Source organism: Eriocheir sinensis, chromosome 35, assembly GCF_024679095.1.
Source record: "Eriocheir sinensis breed Jianghai 21 chromosome 35, ASM2467909v1, whole genome shotgun sequence".
Lineage (NCBI taxonomy): Eukaryota > Metazoa > Arthropoda > Malacostraca > Decapoda > Varunidae > Eriocheir > Eriocheir sinensis.
The window spans coordinates 4725624-4746084 of NC_066543.1; the positions used below are offsets into that span (position 1 = coordinate 4725624).

Sequence of the window (20461 nt, forward strand, 5' to 3'; positions counted from 1 at the left end):
TTATTATTATTATTATTATTATTATTATTATTATTATTATTATTATTATTATTATCGCATACTTATTTTATCTTTTTTCCCTCCTTATCATCAGTCGCCGCCGCACCCTGTTGGTCTTCCACATTGATAGGCTAATCACTTTACGTAACCCATCTTTTAACTGATAAATACTATCCTGCATGCTCTCTCTCTCTCTCTCTCTCTCTCTCTCTCTCTCTCTCTCTCTCTCTCTCTCTCTCGTGACCTCGTTTGGGTCAAGAAAAAGGTCTCCACGCCTGGTCGACAGCTAAGGTCACTTCCCGACACGCTCACCTCATTAGCCGGAAACACGGAGTCATCATCGCTATCATCATCATCAAAAGTCAGGTCGACCCAAAACGCGATATTTCTCAACGCGGAAAAGAGTGACTGTCTAAAAGTGTGTATCTCATGTTGAAAAGGAAGCGTTACTTTTATTTCTTAACGGGGGAAAGCCCTTGACTCATTTTCTGTTAGTGTTCTGTTAAACTTTGGCCCCGTTCACACTGTGCCGACTATGGGCCACGACAACCCAGCGAGGAAAGGAGGGTAGATGGAGGAGAAGGAAGGGTGAAGGAAAGAAGGGACGAAAATTGAGATGAAGGGAAGAAAAGGGGGGAAGAAAGGTAAGGAGAGGAAGGAGAGATGCTTTGTGTATCCTTCGTTTTATTTTCTCACCATGGAAAACAAAGACAGTCTACAAGCGTGTGTTCGTCATGCTAAGAGGGAAATGTGATGTTTGTTAACCAATTTTCTACTTCTGTGTATCAGTCGTGTTTAATAAAGGAAGGAACGTTTTAATTTCTCACCATGGAAAACAAAGACAGTCTACAAGCGTGTGTTCGTCATGCTAAGAAGGAAATGTGATATTTGTTAACCAATTTTCTACTTCTGTGTATCAGTCGTGTTTAATAAAGGAAGGAACGTTTTAATTTCTCACCATGGAAAACAAAGACAGTCTACAAGCGTGTGTTCATCATGCTAAGAGGGAAATGTGATCTTTGTCAATCAATTTTCTACTTCTGCGTATCAGTCGTGTTTAATAAAGGAAGGAACGTTTTAATTTCTCACCATGGAAAACAAAGACAGTCTAAAAGCGTGTGTTCGTCATGTTAAAAGGACGTATGGTCTTTATTAAATGCACGGAAAACACTTGACTAATTTTGTTCTGTTGTGTGTGCATCGTATTTAATAAAGGAACGTTTAAATATCTCAACAAGTAAAACAATGACCGTCTAAAAGCGTGTATTCTTCATGTTAAAAGGAAAATGTGATCTTTATTAAATACACAGAAAACACGTGACTAATTTTCTTCTGTTGTGTGTGCGTCGTATTTAATAAAGGAACGTTTAAATACCTCAACAAGTAAAACAATGACCGCCTAAAAGCGTGTATTCTTCATGTTAAAAGGAAAATGTGATCTTTATTAAATACACAGAAAACACGTGACTAATTTTCTGTTTTAGTGTATCCGTCGTCTTGAAGGGAAGGAACGGTTTAATATCTCAACACGTATATACCAAAGCGTGTGTTTCATCGTAAAAGGAATTAGGATATTTACTCGAACGGAAAGACACGACTAATACATTTTATCTTTACACGGAAAGCGATGACAGTCAGCAAGCGTGTATTAGTCATGTTAAAAGGGAAATCTTATCTTTATCAACACGGAGAACAACTGACTGTTTTCTATTTTTGTATATCCGTCGTGTTGAAGGGAACGTACGATTTCTCAACACGGATAAGACTTGAATGATTTACTTGAAGCGTGTTAATCGTCATGTTAATTAAGGAAAACGTGATAGACTTCTCAAGACGAAAAACAATACTTTTTAAAACTATATCACCATCCGAAATTGACCCTCTTTTGGGGCTGTTCCTTTATTTTCTTTACTGGAGAAGCACATAACGATCTTGTGTGTGTGTGTGTGTGTGTGTGTGTGTGTGTGTGTGTGTGTGTGTGTGTGTGTGTTCCTTGAGCTGCTTCCTCTACTGTAAAAAAAATGATAATAATAACGTCTGATAATCTACAAGTGTGTGTATTCAAGTCATAAGAACAAGGGATACTTTTCAAACGCGTGCCAAATCGACCCAGAACGTCATCATTTCTCACTACTGATAGCCTACTTCTGAATCGACTACCTCCATAATGCTCTATCTATGCTCTGACTATCTCCGTAATGCTCTGTCTATGCTCTGACTATCTCCGTAATGCTCTGTCTATGCTCTGACTATCTCCGTAATGCTCTGTCTATGCTCTGACTATCTCCGTAATGCTCTGTCTATGCTCTGACTATCTCCGTAATGCTCTGTCTATGCTCTGACTATCTCCGTAATGCACTATCTATGCTCTGAACCGACTGTCTCCATTAAAACGTGATGATTTCTTAACAAGAAAAAATGGAGGAAAAAAGTTATCAGCAGCAAGTCATTCAATTCGTCATAATTCCTCAACACAAAACCCCCTGAACCGACTATCTCCAAATATGTGTTCGTGAAGGCAAAGGAAACTTAATGATTTCCTAACAACAAAAGATAATAAAAGATAAAAAGTAAGTTATCATGCAGCAAGTCATTCAGTTCGTCATAATTTCTCAACACAAAACCCCCTGAACCGACTATCTCTAAATATGTGTTCGTGAAGGCAAAGGAAACGTAATGATTTCCTAACAACAAAAGATAATAAAAGATAAAAAGTAAGTTATCATGCAGCAAGTCATTCAAAACGTCATAATTTCTCAACACGAAACCCCCTGAACCGACTATCTCCAAATATGTGTTCCTGAAGGCAAAAGTAACGTTACAACTTCCTAACAACAACAAAAGATAATAACAGATCAAAGAATAAGTTATCGTACAGGAAGTCGACCTAAGAGGGATATTTCTCAACCTGGGGAAAAAAAACTGACTTTTGATAACTAGTGATATCTTAGTACAGGAAACGTTTGCAACAAAACAACAACAACAACAACGAAAAGTACACCCATGTCGAAGAATCGTGACGAGATATTAATTTCTCAACACGGGGAGAATTGTCTGACTAACGACGAGTGATATTTCAACAGAGAAAAAGCTTGCAACAAAATAACAGCAAGAGCTTCACGTATACCCATGTTAAAGAAACGTCATAATTCTAAACAAAAAAAATAAAAATAAAATAAAAATAAATAAATAAATAAATAATCGTTAAACAAGTAAAACGAGGTATTATGTAACGGAAAACAATGACCATTACCTGTGTGTATCAGAGTGCACCCATGTTAAAGAAACGTGATAACTCTTAACAAAACAAACAAACAAACAACAGAAGTATTCATATAACAAGTCGAGCAAAACGAGGCATTACTTAACAGGGAGAACATCAACTGCAAATGTACATCAGAGTCAAAGAACGCAAAATTTATGTGTCAGTTTCAGAGTCCAACACAGTGGCTTTGTAATCGCTCGAACCATGCTCTATCTATGCTCTGTCTATGCCCTGACTGTCTCCATAATGCTCTATCTATGCTCTGACTATCTCCATAATGCTCTATCTATGCCCTGACTGTCTCCATAATGCTCTATCTATGCCCTGACTGTCTCCATAATGCTCTGTCTATGCCCTGACTGTCTCCATAATGCTCTATCTATGCTCTGACTGTCTCCATAATGCTCTATCTATGCCCTGACTGTCTCCATAATGCTCTATCTATGCCCTGACTGTCTCCATAATGCTCTGTCTATGCCCTGACTGTCTCCATAATGCTCTATCTATGCCCTGACTGTCTCCATAATGCTCTGTCTATGCCCTGACTGTCTCCATAATGCTCTATCTATGCCCTGACTGTCTCCATAATGCTCTGTCTATGCCCTGACTGTCTCCATAATGCTCTATCTATGCCCTGACTATCTCCATAATGCTCTATCTATGCCCTGACTGTCTCCATAATGCTCTATCTATGCTCTGACTATCTCCATAATGCTCTATCTATGCCCTGACTGTCTCCATAATGCTCTATCTATGCTCTGACTATCTCCATAATGCTCTATCTATGCCCTGACTGTCACCATAATGCTCTGTCTATGCCCTGATTGTCTCCATAATGCTCTGTCTATGCCCTGAGTGTCTCCATAATGCTCTATCTATGCCCTGACTGTCTCCATAATGCTCTATCTATGCTCTGACTGTCTCCATAATGCTCTATCTATGCCCTGACTGTCTCCATAATGCTCTATCTATGCTCTGACTGTCTCCATAATGCTCTATCTATGCCCTGACTGTCTCCATAATGCTCTGTCTATGCTCTGACTGTCTCCATAATGCTCTATCTATGCCCTGACTGTCTCCATAATGCTCTATCTATGCCCTGAGTGTCTCCATAATGCTCTATCTATGCCCTGAGTGTCTCCATAATGCTCTATCTATGCCCTGAGTGTCTCCATAATGCTCTATCTATGCCCTGAGTGTCTCCATAATGCTCTATCTATGCCCTGAGTGTCTCCATAATGCTCTATCTATGCCCTGACTGTCTCCATAATGCTCTATCTATGCCCTGAGTGTCTCCATAATGCTCTATCTATGCTCTGACTGTCTCCATAATGCTCTATCTATGCCCTGAGTGTCTCCATAATGCTCTATCTATGCCCTGACTGTCTCCATAATGCTCTATCTATGCCCTGAGTGTCTCCATAATGCTCTATCTATGCCCTGACTGTCACCATAATGCTCTATCTATGCCCTGACTGTCACCATAATGCTCTATCTATGCCCTGAGTGTCTCCATAATGCTCTATCTATGCCCTGACTGTCTCCATAATGCTCTGTCTATGCCCTGACTGTCACCATAATGCTGTCTATGCCCTGATTGTCTCCATAATGCTCTATCTATGCTCTGATTGTCTCCATAATGCTCTGTCTATGCTCTGACTGTCTCCATAATGCTCTATCTATGCCCTGACTGTCTCCATAATGCTCTATCTATGCTCTGACTGTCTCCATAATGCTCTATCTATGCCCTGACTGTCTCCATAATGCTCTATCTATGCCCTGACTGTCTCCATAATGCTCTATCTATGCCCTGAGTGTCTCCATAATGCTCTATCTATGCTCTGACTGTCTCCATAATGCTCTATCTATGCCCTGAGTGTCTCCATAATGCTCTATCTATGCCCTGACTGTCTCCATAATGCTCTATCTATGCCCTGACTGTCTCCATAATGCTCTATCTATGCCCTGACTGTCTCCATAATGCACTCCACAATCGTTAACTTTCAGAGGCAACACCAGCTTCACAAGGCATTTCCCGTATATAGTTTCCTCAAATGTCTTAACTTAAACATGGACACACAAAATACTGTACAAGGAATTTTCGAAGTCTTTGGTATTGGTTGGGAGGCTTACTAACCCGTCATGGCGAACTGTGAAAGCGGCGCTATAAGTCGACGCAAGCCATGCAGACAACGAAACAAAAGGAGCTCATCGTGGTATTTCTAAAGAAGACGTATCGATATGTCGCTCCCACTCGCCCTAACCCTGGCATTTCTCAACAGCGAACCTTTAATAGACCCCTTTTTTTTAACCCTTCTATTTCAATTTCCTTCCTTCCCTTCAGTCTTCTTCTTCAGCTTGTTGTTGTTGTTGTTGTTTTTCTTTCTTCTTCTACCTCTTCTTCTACTTCAGCTTCTTCTTTTTCTTCTTTTTCTTCTTCTTCGTCTTCGTCTTCTTCCTCTACTTCTTCTTCTACTTAAGCTTCTCCCATCCCATCTCTGTATTATGGGGTCGCTTTTCCTGCTACGCCCTCTCCATTTACTCCTTTCTTTCACGTCCTATTCCTCCAATCCCTTCGCTGGCCACTCTCCCTCTATGCAATCCATCCATCTTCTCCTTGGCCTTCCCCACTTCACTCTTCCTGCATCCTCAATCTCCAACACTCCTCTGCCCTCGTCCATTAGCCCTCGCCTGACCAGTAGAATAAAGTTTTGTAGCTAATGGTAATAAAGATGGAAGTTTAGTATGGGGGTTCGATGGGTTTATGGATGGGAGTGACGGACGGTAAATAGCTAGATCTCAAGAGGTGCCAAGGGGAGGTTTACCCGCCTCTTCTTATATAATCTTCTAATCTTCGTATATCCTTGCCATCCTTGTGTGTACTCCGCTATAAATACACTAAGAACGTCTTGAAATACACTGAAAATACCTGTTATAAGTCACCGTACTCTAAGTTGGACCAGAAGCCTTGTACTCCTCTTCCTCTCATTCCAATAATATGATCTTCTAATCTTCGTATATCCTTGCCATCCTTGTGTTTACTCCGCTATAAATACACTAAGAACGTCTTGAAATACACTGAAAATACCTGCTATAAGTCACCGTACTCTAAATTGGTCCAGAACCCTTGTATTCCCCTTCCTCTCATTCCAATAATATGGTCTTCTAATCTTCGTATATCCTTGCCATCCTTGTGTTTACTCCGCTATAAATACACTAGGAACCTCATGAAATACACTGAAAATACCTGTTATAAATCACCGTACTCTGAATTGGTCCAGAAGCCTTGTACTCTCCTTCCCCTCATTCCAATAATATGGTCTTCTAATCTTCGTATATCCTTGCCATCCTTGTGTTTACTTCGCTAAAAATACACTAAGAACGTCATGAAATACACTGAAAATACCTGTTATAAATCACCGTACTCTGAATTGGTCCAGAAGCCTTGTACTCCCCTTCCTTTTATTCCAATAATATGATCTTCTAATCTTCGTATATCCTTGTGCGTACTTCGCTATAAATACACTAAGAACGTCATGAAATACACTGAAAATACCTGTTATAAATCACCGTACTCTGAATTGGTCCAGAAGCCTTGTACTCCCCTTCCTTTTATTCCAATAATATGATCTTCTAATCTTCGTATATCCTTGCCATCCTTATCTGTACTCCGCTATAAATACACTAAGAACGTCATGAAATACACTGAAAATACCTCCTATAAATCACAGTACTCTAAATTGGTCCAGAAGCCTTGCACTCTCCTTCCTCTCCTTCCAACCAAGAAATCAGAATCTTATATTAACAAACCGCACACGACCACTCCTGTCCTTCCATACGTGTGTCACTATACCCAGGAAGCTTCCGAGACTGCATTAACGACTCGCCTTTACCTTGTCGGCATTAGTTGGTCGTATGTCAAAGAAGAATGAGAGGAGGAGGTACGACTGTCGCGGGCAAGGTTAGGTTACGTGTGTACGACCCTGCCTTGGCTTCTGTAAGAGGAAGTAGACGCTCGTTTGGGTATAGCGGGGCAGTGTGTGTGTGTGTGTGTGTGTGTGTGTGTGTGTGTGTGTGTACCTCGACATCCCGACCCATTTATCTTGTCTTCCGTGGGTGACTCATGCGTGGGTAAGGAGGGAGGCAGGTGGGTAGATGGGTAAGCAGGTGAGGGAGGGAGGGAAGGAGAGGCAAAGAGGTAAGGGAAGAAAGGGAAGCAGGAAGGAAAGGAGAAGCAGAGGGGGAAGAGAAAGGAAGGAAGGGAAGATTAAGATAGGAGGGGAAGAAATGGAGGCAAGGAGGAAAAGAGAGACAGAGGGGAAGAGAAAGGAAGGAAGGAAGGGAGACAAAAAATGAAGGAAGAAAGGAAAGTAGAAACAGGGAAGGAAAGAAAAAGATGGAAGGAGGTAAAAAGAAAGGGGTAAGGAAAGGGAGGCAGAGAGGAAGATAGAGATAAGGGAAAAAGAAGAAAGAAGGGAAGGGAGGGAGAAAAGTAAGGAGACAGAAAAGGAAGGAATGGAGGTAAATAAAGGAAGGAAAATAGAAAGAAGGAAAGAAAGGGAGTTAGGGAGAAAAGTAGAAACGAAGAAAAACAGAACGAAAGGAAGGAATAGAGGCAGGCGGATAAAGAAAGATAAAGGAAAGAGAAAAGAAAAGAAGGAAGGAAGGTAGGAACGAAGAAGAAGAAGAAGCGAACGAAAGGAAGAAATAGAGGCAAAGAAAGAAAGATAAAACGAAGGAAGGAAGGAAGGAAGGGAGGGAAGGGGAAGAGTAGATAAGAGGTAGCCATCCAAGGGTATAGGGGAAGGATAATGGGGAAGTGAAGGATAGGGAAGGGGAGGGGTAGGGATGGTAGGGGGAGGGGGAGTGGTATCAGGAAGTATAGTAAAACAGGAAGAGAGATTGTCAGTGCCTCCTCCTCCTCCTCCTCCTCTTTCCCTCCTCCTCATGTTCTTATGCCATCTCTCCCCCCTTTATCTCTCTCTCTCTCTCTCTCTCTCTCTCTCTCAGATTCTCTTTTTTTCTTCGTTTCTTCTCTCCTCCTCCTCCTCCTCCTCCCCCACCCCCAAGGACTCCTACGGGTGAAAGTGCTCCCTCCCCCCTCCTCCTCCTCCCCTCTCCTCTCCTCCCCCCACCCCTACAAACCACCTTCCTTCCTGCTGCCTTCCACGAGGTCACCCCCCCCCCTCCTCAACCTCCCTCCCTCTTCCACCCCCACCCCCCCTCTTCCCCCCTCCTCTTCCTCCCCCACCCATAAGTTAACTGAAGTCTCCTCCTGTAACTCCTCCTCCTCCTCCTTCTCTTTTCCTTCTCCTCCTTCTCCCTCACAAGTTATCTGAAGTCACCTGTATCTCCTCCTCCTCCTCCTCCTCCTCCTCTTCCACCGCACCTCATCCTTGTCATCCCCTGATATTACGTACGCTAGGCTGCTCTCTCGTGTGTGTGTGTGTGTGTGTACCAGTCACGCTCTCGAGGCCGCCGTTTGCGTTGCGTTAGTCTGTTAGTCAATCATTTTCGGGGTCGTGTGTTGGTAGTCAGGTAGAGAGGCAGCGGTTTGTTGGTCTCAAAAACATGTTGGTAGTCTGTCAGTTCGTTACACTCGTCATTATCAAGCGTTTAGGTCTCTGGTTACGAACACTTCAAGGCCAGGGAGGAGCTACGTCGGGAAGTCATGAGTGTTTTTTTCTTTTTCAATATTCACGGCGCAGAAGCCTTCCAAAACTACCACCAGGCTCAGGAAACCACCAATGGAAACCCCCACGACAACTTCTGCGAGAGCCTTTTTGAAATAGACGGACTAAGGGTTGGAAGAGTATAACAATATGGACATTAGCCTCGAGAACATGTTGGTAGTCACTCGGGTAGTCTCTTAAAGGGCCACCACGCTCCTAGTCACTCGAAGCTACAGTTAAGGGGTTATTACACTGAGCAAATTTTCCGTGGATCTTCAGTCAAACCACGATTTCCGCTGGCTTGGTTCTCATATTTTCGTGGTTTCCTGACGTGTCCACGATCTTACAAAGCTACAGTACATTTCACCGAAGGACGACGGTATTACTCACCATCATCAGCAGCAGCAATAACAGGAAACAAATGAGAACTACGCTAGTGGAAATCGTGGTTTGACTGAAGATACACGGAAAATTTGCCCAATGTAACAGCCCCGTTTAATGCTTCCGTCGGGCGTCTTTTTTTCAATATTTCGTCGCCCTAACACGCATTTGAGAAGGCTTTCGTATGATTTCTGGTTATTTCCATGGGGGGGGAAGGGGGGGTACTTTTATGACCCATAGTGGTAGTTTGACAAAGTTTCCTCACTATGGACCAAAAAAAACATTAAAATCCGACCAATCTCTTAGTTAATGTGAGGCGGAAGCGTCGGAGAATAGCCACTCCTGAGGTCATGTTTATTTTTTACATCAAGTGATTAATAAGTCAATGCGCAGCTATTCTTGACCATAATAAAAAGAGTTGCTGTTCAGAAGCTCAGCGTGACTCATCCACAAACCGTTCACGCCAGATTTTTTTTTTTATAGTGGGAGGGAGGCAGCTCAAGGGCACAAAAACCGAGAAAAAGCACTGCTAATTCTACTCCGTGTAAATAGTGGTTAGCAAAAGAGTTAGATAAGTGAATTAGTGATGATAGGTGGATGGAGGAAATGGTGAAAGAAGAGTAGTGGATGGATATATCAATTTATTTCCTTTCAACTCTTGCGTTTAGTAGCCTCGTGTCCATGGCGTCGCCCTTCGCCTTTCTGGTCCGCCTCACTCTCTTTGTGGAAGCTGTCTTGATCTCCAGGCCGCGCTGACACTGGAAGATTGTTATTGTGGAGCCTCTTGGGGTTCAAACACACACACACACACACACACACACACTCCAGTCGCATATTTCTGAACTTCATGATTTCGCTTTCTGGGTCGTCACGCCACAAATTACACCTTAGGTAACATCATTGTTCTCAAACTTTTCAGGGCTTCCACACTTGATAAGGCTTTGTTAGAGGTTGTTGTGAGTGTTTCCATGGACAGTTTTATGAGCCTAGTGATAGTTTGACAAGGCTTTTGTACCATGAAAGTGAAGAAACTTTCATTTTTTGGTCTTTGTAGATTGTTGATGTGAAGGTTGAACACGTTTGATAATATTAGCCTCGATACAAGACTGCGGGAGACACACAGCTCTTAGTATGGTGTTAAAAGGGGCTTGTTGAAAGGTCGTGTAGTGTCAAAACTCAAAAACTCACATTTGATAAGGCTTTGTTAGAGGTTGTTGCGAGTGTTTCCATGGGCAATTTTATGACCCTAGTGATAGTTTGACAATTCTTCTGCACCATGAACGTGAAGAAACTCTCATGAGAACTAGACTAACCTCATTTTTTGGCCTTTGGAGATTGTTGATGTGAAGGTTGAACGCGTTTGAGAATATTAGCCTAGTTACACCACTGCAGGAGACACAGCTCTTAGTATGGTGTTAAAAGGGGCTTGTTGAAAGGGTGTATTGTGTCAGAACTCAAAAGGGACTTGGCAATAGGGAGAGAGGGAAGGACATTTAACTGGATGACTGTAAGGAAAGTTTGGAGAGCGGTGATGTTGTGTCTTCTTCTGTTAGGCTACTTTCCAGGCCGCAGCGGTACTTGAAGTTTCCCCCAATTAACGTGTTGCAACTTAATAATTGGACAAGAGGGTACCGCGGAGATAATTATTGGGAGTTATTTTGTATACTCTTACTTTCCCAACACACACACACACACACACACACACACTTTCCACCCTCCCCCTCGCGTGTTGGCGCCAGCGGAACGTGAAGTGAAAGTAACAAGTGACGTGAGTGTGACATAACCGTTCCCGACTCACCTCACCACCACCACCACCCCACTACTACTACTACTACTGTGTTAGTCGTCATCGTCGTCTTCCTCTGCCTTTTTGTTTTTTTGTTTTCCTCTTTTTTGTTTCTTGTTCTTGTTCTTCCTTTTCTTTCTCTTCTACTATTACCCTTTATAACTCAATGACTGTTACTACTACTACTACTACTACTACTACTACTACTACTACTACTACTACTACTACTATTACTACTACTACTACTACTACTACCACTGGATATTGTGATGTAGTAGAATCCCCAACACACACACACACACACACACACACATTCCGCCGCCTCTTCATTGCAGTGTTTTACCGTGTTTGCTGCCGTCGTAAGGGAAAGGGAAAGATGATGATGATGATGACGCCGACCATATAGTAGTCTCTCTCTCTCTCTCTCTCTCTCTCTCTCTCTCTCTCTCTCTCTCTCGGTGGGTGGGAATGCGTGCGTGGGTGCGTTTGTGCGTGCGGGCGGACAGAGGGGCTGGTGGGTGTATGCATGCGTGTGTGTGTGTGTGTGTGTGTGTGTGTGTGTGTGTCCATATTTAGAATGCTTAATATACCTTGACCTGCATTGATTTTCACTCCCTGACTTTCTTTTTCCTTTCCCTGACTCGCCTCTGACTTAAAGGCGTGAATCTATTTCCGAGTCACTCTTTAATGCCTCTCTCTTTTTATACTCGTTTGCTCAATGCTTCCTTGCCTTGGGAACATCTCATCTCTCTACTTTCTTTTTCCCGCGATTACCGTATCATATAATCTTCCCTGTCTGTTAGATATCTGATCGTTTGTGAAGTGCAGTTTGTTCTCACTCTCCCTAACCTCGCTAAACCTTTATTTATTTTTCGTTTCAATGAGTACTTTCTGCTCTATCATATTCCTTCTCTGCTTTCTGATCGTTTGTGAAGTGCAGTTTGTTCTCACTCTCCCTAACCTCGCTAAACCTTTATTTATTTTTCGCTTCAATGAGTACTTTCTGCTCTATAATATTCCTTCTCTGCTTTCTGATCGTTTGTAAAGTGCAGTTTGTTCTCACTCTCCCTAACTTCGCTAAACCTTTATTTATTTTTCGTTTCAATGAGTACTTTCTGCTCTATCATATTCCTTCTCTGCTTTCTGATCGTTTGTGAAATGCAGTGTGTTCTCATTCTCTTTAACTTCGCAATTCCTTTATTTATCCTTCGTTTCAATTAGTACTTTCTGCTCCATCATATTCCTTTCTTGTTTGATTTCTGATCGCTTGTAAAGTGCAATGTATTCTCTCTCTCTCTCTCTCTCTCTCTCTCTCTCTCTCTCTCTCTCTCTCTCTCTCTCTCTCTCTCTCTCTCTTTGCAGTACCTTTATCTATCTCTTCGATTCAATGAGTATTTTCTGCTCTATCACATTCCTTCTCTGTTTGCTTTCTGATCGTTTGTAAAGTGGTGTGCTCTCATTCTGTCCAGCTTAGTATACCATTATCTCTCATTAGTTTCAACAAGTAATTTCTACCTTATCATATTCCTCCTGTTAATTTTATTTCTTACCGTTTGCGAAGTGAAAATACATTATGTCTAGCTTAGTATAGCCTACCATTATCTATCATTAGTTTCAATAAGTAGCTAATTTCTACCTTATATTCCTTCCCCGGTTCTTTTTTATTTTTTTTTCCTTACCGTTTGCGAAGTGAAAACACATTATGTCTAGCATAGTATAGCCTACCACTATCTATCATTAGTTTCAATAAGTAGCTAATTTCTACCTTATCATATTCCTTCCCTGTTTATTTTATTTCTTACGGATGGCGAAGTGCAAAGTGCTCTCATTCTGTCTAATGCAGCCTACCTTCACCTCTCCTTCACTTCGCCCAAGTTCACATATTTGACAAGACTTTCGTAGGAGTTTGGGGCATTTCCAGGATTAGTTTTATGGCCCTGGTGGTAGTTTGATCCTTTTTTCTGTACCGTGAACCTAAAGAAACACACATTAGAATCTGATTGACCCCCCTATTTGACCTTTAGAAATAGCTGATGTGAAAAGCGAAAATGTCTTTTAAACCGACCTAAGTACTTTCACTACATTCCCAACTGTGTAATGACTACCTTCTACCATTCACTTTACTCCCTCATGATGGTTTCTCACGTAGCCTAGTATCATAAGTTCGGTTTCTCACGTAGCCTAGTATCATAAGTTCGGTTTCTTTCGTGTAGCCTAGTATCATAAGTTCGGTTTCTCACGTAGCCTAGTATCATAAGTTCGGTTTCTCACGTAGCCTAGTATCATTAGTTCGGTTTCTCACGTAGCCTAGTATCATAAGTTCGGTTTCTCATGTAGCCTAGTATCATTAGTTCGGTTTCTCACGTAGCCTAGTATCATAAGTTCGGTTTCTCATGTAGCCTAGTATCATAAGTTCGGTTTCTCACGTAGCCTAGTATCATAAGTTCGGTTTCTCACGTAGCCTAGTATCATAAGTTCGGTTTCTCACGTAGCCTAGTATCATAAGTTCGGTTTCTCACGTAGCCTAGTATCATAAGTTCGGTTTCTCACGTAGCCTAGTATCATAAGTTCGGTTTCTCACGTAGCCTAGTATCATAAGTTCGGTTTCTCACGTAGCCTAGTATCATAAGTTCGGTTTCTCATGTAGCCTAGTATCATAAGTTCGGTTTCTCACGTAGCCTAGTATCATAAGTTCGGTTTCTCACGTAGCCTAGTATCATAAGTTCGGTTTCTCACGTAGCCTAGTATCATAAGTTCGGTTTCTCACGTAGCCTAGTATCATAAGTTCGGTTTCTCACGTAGCCTAGTATCATAAGTTCGGTTTCTCACGTAGCCTAGTATCATAAGTTCGGTTTCTCACGTAGCCTAGTATCATAAGTTCGGTTTCTCACGTAGCCTAGTATCATAAGTTCGGTTTCTCACGTAGCCTAGTATCATAAGTTCGGTTTCTTTCGTGTAGCCTAGTATCATAAGTTCGGTTTCTCACGTAGCCTAGTATCATAAGTTCGGTTTCTCACGTAGCCTAGTATCATAAGTTCGGTTTCTCACGTAGCCTAGTATCATAAGTTCGGTTTCTCATGTAGCCTAGTATCATAAGTTCGGTTTCTCACGTAGCCTAGTATCATAAGTTCGGTTTCTCACGTAGCCTAGTATCATAAGTTCGGTTTCTTTCGTGTAGCCTAGTATCATAAGTTCGGTTTCTCACGTAGCCTAGTATCATAAGTTCGGTTTCTCATGTAGCCTAGTATCATAAGTTCGGTTTCTCACGTAGCCTAGTATCATAAGTTCGGTTTCTCATGTAGCCTAGTATCATAAGTTCGGTTTCTCACGTAGCCTAGTATCATAAGTTCGGTTTCTCACGTAGCCTAGTATCATAAGTTCGGTTTCTTTCGTGTAGCCTAGTATCTTAAGTTCGGTTTCTTTCGTGTATGCCTTTTCCTTGTGTCGTTATAAAAAGTCTTCTGATGTGTATTACTTTACCTTCATTTAATTTCATCTTTATATCTGGCGCGTGAATTCCTGTTTTACATATATTTCTTTATCGTGAGGGAGATGATGTCACGCGCAGCTCTTTATTCATTTATTTACTTATGTTTAACAGCAAGGGAGACAGCTCGAAGGCAATAAAACAAAATAAAAGCAATAAAAAATCCCGCTAGGCGCTATAATGTTACATAAACCTTTCCTACGAGTCAGTTAGTATGTCGATTATCAGATTTCTGCAGACTTCCTTGCACCGATGCCAGCTTATCGTACTCAGAGCATGGTATTTACCGGTTTTTGACGCCTAACTATTGCCAAGACACACCAGGAATTAACTATTTTAACGATAAATATAAATGAATCTAGTTATTGGGGACCAGGAGACAGATTTTGGGTCGGAAGTTGGTACATTTAAGAGGCTGAGTACGACAATCTGGCATCGTTGCTTCCTTGTACAGTGTCAGGTTCTCCCCCACCCCCTCCCCCTCTTGTTTGACCAGTGTAAACAGTAGTAACTCTTCATAGCTACCGGGTTTGCATTTCCTTATCACACTCCTCTCAGCCCCATATCAATTTTTTTTTGTGGACTTCGTACGTACTTGTGTAACTTGAGTACTTCGTTTCATAATTGCCGGTTTTGTATTTCCTTATCACACACCATTATCAAGTTCGGGTGTGTGTGTGTGTGTGTGTGTGTGTGTGTGTGTGTGTGTGTGTGTGCGTGCGTGCGGGAACTATCGATTTTCTGTATGTGTGTTTCTTTCCATACTATCAAAGACCCTATCGTTGGGGCCGTTCTCTGTTATGGCGAGTATTTTTTATTTTTTTTATTGCCTGTCTTGTATACTTATCACACCCTCTTGTATGCTCGTGAAGTTCAATTAGTATCATTTTTATGTTGGACTTTCTTATAGTGTGTGTGTGTGTGTGGTGAGGTCATCGTCCGCTTCTCTCTCCTTTTTTTTTAGAATATCGATGTTTCCCAGTCTGTCATTTACACACATTCCCTTGCCCAACGTCCTGCTAAAAATGTCTCCTCGATTTAATTTTCCTTTTCTGGCGTTTATATTTGCGTCGTGTTTCCCCTCTGCAAGACCTTTTATTTGTCCATTGAATTGTTTATATTTCCTCGTATGTCTCTTCCGCCACGTTAAAAGAAGGCCGCATTTCTCCAGTCTTTTGTTTACATTCCCTTGATTTTTTCGTCTATACTCGAGGTTCCTATTTTGGTGTTTATACTTCCTTGATCTTCATACTTCATACTTTGTTCCTATTTTGATATTTAAACTTCTATCATCTTTTTCCCTATACTCAATGTTACTATTTTGGTATTTATCTCTCCTTGGGTCTTTTGTCTATGCCCTATTTTGGTATTTATACTTTTTTTTTATTCGTTTCTCTATACTCGATGTTCCTATTTTGGTATTACTTTTTTTTCTATACTTGAGGATCCTATTATGGCATTTATATTTCCTTGGTTCTTTTGTCTGTCCTATTTTGGTCTTTATACTTCCTTGATCTTTTCTCAATACTCTGTTCCTATTTTGGTATTTACGATTCCTTGATTACTTTCTCTAAACGTGATGTTCCTATTATGGCATTTACATATCCGTGGTTCTTTTGTCTGTCCTATTTTGGTCTTTATACTCTCAATACTCTGTTCCTATTTTGGTATCTCTATTTCCTTGGTCTCCCTTTTAAGACGTCTCCCCTGTCCTCGTTCTCCCCGTTCGAGTCCCGTTACACAGCTGACTGACTGGCCGGCCTCCTCTTCCTGCAGTCTCCTCGTGTTCTCGCGGCCTCAAAGCTTACTCTTATGCTGCTATCGTTTAATCTCGCCCCGGCAGCGTTTATTACCAAGCTATTTGTCTTCCTGTATCACCTCTTTTGGTCTCCTAGCGTGATATCAACTCTTTGTTCTTGTTCTTCTTTCTCCTCCAACTTCTTATTCGTCTTTCTGTATTTTCCGCTGCTGCCTTTTTTGTGTTCTTTCTGCTTTTCCTCAGTTCCTGCTTTCGTCACCCTCCATCCTCCTCCTCCTCCTTTTTTTTCTTCTTCTTCTTCTTCTTCTTGCGTGGGAGTGCTGGGAACATGAGTCTTGCCTCACCTGTTCCCCCCTCCCCCCCTTTCTCTAGAGAGGAAAGAGAAGTGTGTGTGAGAGAGAGAGAGAGAGAGAGAGAGAGAGAGAGAGAGAGAGAGAGAGAGAGAGAGAGAGAGGAATCAAGGAAATGAGAAACAAAATAATAGTAATAATAATAATAATAATAATAATAATAATAATAATAATGATCCACCATAAGCTGATTTCATGAGAGAGAGAGGGGGGTGCATGCATGGAGACACCCGGTGCGCTGAGAGGGAACCGTGACGAGGGGGAAAAAAGGCATTCCAGTCTCTCTCGCTCTCTCTCTCTCTCTCTCTCTCTCTCTCTCTCTCTCATGAAATAAGCTTATGGAGGATTATTATTATTATTATTATTATTATTATTATTATTATTATTATTATCATCATCATTATTATTACTATTATTTTGTTTCTCATTTCCTTGATTCATAGAGAGAGAGAGAGAGAGAGAGAGAGAGAGAGAGAGAGAGAGAGAGAGAGAGAGAGAGAGAAAAAAAGATAAAAAAATATAAGGAAAGTGGAAAAAAAAGAAAAGTGAAAAAAGAAAAAAAAGGAGAGGAAAAGAGAGGGAGAGGGGGGGAGGAGGAGATTGTTTACCCAGCTTATCAGGGCGAGACGCAAGCGGTCACCTTCCTGCCGCAAGTTTAAGCCATCAAGGACGTGGGGGTGGGGGGGGGAGGGTAATGACTCCGTGTGTGTGTATGGGGGGCGGAAGGGGGGGGAGGAAAGCACCTGCAGTCAGTCAGTTGGTCAGTCGGTCAGTCAGTTAATTAGTCAGTCAGTCAGTCGCTCTTCACATACGTTCATTCAGTAATTTATTTCACTATTTCTAATTTCTGCCTTCTTTCATTTTTTATTAGTTTATTCTGTAATCTTTACTTACGTTCATCATGTATTTGTTCCATTCTCTCATTCTTATTTTTTTTTATTTTGCTCGTTTCTTCCTTGAGTATCTCCCTTTCTTTTCTATTAATTTTGCAACCTTTCCTTCCTTTCATCCTGTCTTTATTTCATTCTTTCATTCTTATTTTTATTTTGCTTGTTTCTTCCTTGAGTATCTTCCTTTCGTCCGTTTTCTTTAATTAATTTTGTAACCTTTCCTTCCTTTCATCCTGTCTTTATTTCATTCTCTCATTGTTATTTTTATTTTGCTCGTTTCTTCCTTGAGTATCTTCCTTTCGTCCGTTTTCTTTAATTGATTTTGTAACCTTTCCATCCTTTCAGCCTTCCTCTATTCCATAATTTCACTCACTCGTTTTTATACTCATTATCACATTTAGTAATTTCTCTACCACCCTCCTCCCCTTTTAACTTCCCTCTCTCTCTACCACAAGGCTTATTATCCATTTAGTCTTTTCTTTGCCATCTTCCTCTCTCTTTTAACTTCCCTTTCTCTCTACCACAAGGTTTATTATCCATTTAGTCTTTTCTTTGCCATCTCTCTCTCCCTTTTAACCTCCCTTCTCTACCCCTCAAGCTTATTATCACATTTAGTCTTTTCTCTGCCACCTTCCTCCCCTTTTGACCTCCCTTTCTCTCTACCCCAAGGCTTATCCATTTAGTCTTTGCCATCTTTCCCTCTCTTCTCTCTACCCCGCAAGCTTATTATCACAATTAAGTCCTTCCTCTGCCGTGTTTCTCCTCTCTAACCTCCCTTCTCTCTACTCCTCAGGCACATGTCAAGTTCCCACCGGACTACCCATACTCCCCTCCGTCCGTCCGCTTCCTCACCAAGGTGTGGCATCCCAACGTCTATGAGAACGGGGACCTCTGTATCTCCATCCTCCACCCCCCTGTCGACGACCCTCAGAGCGGCGAGCTGCCCTGTGAACGCTGGAACCCAACACAGGTACTGGAACAACCCTCACAACCTCTCACACTGAACTAGAGGTGCAGATGGAACCCTCGCAGCCCCAGAAGCAACTCCCTCTCAACCTCATATATTTAACCCTCTCAGCCTCACACACAGAACGTTATCAACCCATAATTTGAACCCTTTCTGTCTTGTACTTTGAACTCAACCCCATAAGCTGAACCCTTCCAACCCCATTCACTCAGTCTTCTACCTTTAATATTTTTTTTGTGATATGTAATACAGATCGAAGTCTACCTCCTGAGCCTTTGCATCTCAGTATATCCTGTGCTTTGAGTATCTAATAGAACACAACCCAGATAATGACATGGAAAAAAAAGGAAAAGTGAGAATTTTATTTCATCTTTCTGGTACTCACAGGTAGAAATATTGCATCGGCAAGTGCATTGAACACTTGAGAAAAAAAATAGCCATTCATTGTCTCATTCACCTGGTTATTAAAGGAATCTCTGGGCTCCTGTTTTGATCCATGTTAGTGGAGTGTTAAGTTGGTATAACCTGATATCAGAAAAAAACTGTTAACTAAAGTTTCATCATTGCATCGTCATTATTGTAATCACATCCATTCAGTGCTGAAAAATGTTTTAGCTCTTGTATAACCCAACCAAACATTTCAGAATGTTCGCACAGTGTTGCTGTCGGTGATCTCCCTGCTGAACGAGCCCAACACATACTCCCCCGCTAACGTGGACGCCTCAGTCATGTACAGGCGCTGGCGGGACTCCAAAGGGAAGGACAAGGAGTACGAGAACATCATCAGGTGGGTGCAGAGGAGGCCTGAATGACAAGCAGCAAAGTGTGTGTGAATGTGCTTGCCCAAGTGTGTGTGTGTGTGTGTGTGTACCTAATCCTACAATACTACAGGATTTAAGCTAATCCCATGTTATCCTATCTTCATATCTGTTTTTGTCCAACTTTGTTTTAAGTTCATATATGTTCTTAGCTGTAATTATCTCTGCATCCACAGTTTTCCAAGTAGAGTAAAAGTCCTTTAATCCAGAATGCAGGGGGTCATGGACCTTCCGAATTAGCAAATTTTCCGGATTACCAGGAAGGGACCTCAATTTTTTTTAAACAAACTATTCCCAGACGAACTTTACCAACTCGGTCGGGCAATCGCCAATGTTCAGTACCTGTCCCTTATTACCACACTGTTGGCACATTTAAGCATCACCTCTTAGGGATTAACCCGGTAGCAGCGGGGATCATGTTTCTTAATGGTCCCTCCAAGTGAGAAAAATGAGAAAAAATCGCTCCTCACACAAACTATTTCATAATATATATCAAAGCATTTGTGATCAGATTATGTATCATCTATTTTGGGGGGGTTATATCATGGCACAAATTTGGCCCGTCGCTGCTACACGGTAAAGCCACAAATTTGGCCCGTTGCTGCTACCGGGTTAAGTACAATCTATCACTTATTTGAAGACTTGCATTACATGTCCAGAAAGGAAGCACCCTCAGTGGCAGTCATGATGTGTCTGCCATTTCCTCTTTCAACTCAAGGGGTTTAAACATATAGAATACGAATTGTTTACTAATGAATGCTCCTTTCCCTAAAATCTGGTGATAATGATATGAAAAGGGTAATAAAACCATTCATAACTACATAACTTGCTCAGCTGATACACGTAAACAAGCAGGATGATGTTTCTGCGGGGATGGTGGCGCCAATGGTTCTTGTATTACGCCTCCTCTTCTTCCCCGTATAAGGTGGTGTATTAGGAGCCATTATGGTGAAAGAATATGCATAAAACTAAGCGAATCCAGGAATCTACAGTGTGGATCGTTGGGATTGTGGGATCGGGAAGCCCACCAGGTGAGTAAACCAGGTGAGTAAATAGACAAGTTGGATAAACAAGTAGGCTGTGAAC

General features: G+C 41.7%; 1 protein-coding gene across 1 annotated transcript in view; it reads left to right on the forward strand.

Moving 5' to 3' along the window:
• Positions 1-20461, forward strand: part of LOC127007300 (ubiquitin-conjugating enzyme E2 R2-like) — a 50559-nt gene that overhangs the window by 26316 nt on the left and 3782 nt on the right. The window contains exons 2-3 of the mRNA XM_050878088.1: positions 18384-18560; positions 19202-19344. Coding sequence (XP_050734045.1) covers positions 18384-18560; positions 19202-19344 — 320 coding nt within the window. The remainder of the gene's footprint in view (positions 1-18383; positions 18561-19201; positions 19345-20461) is intronic.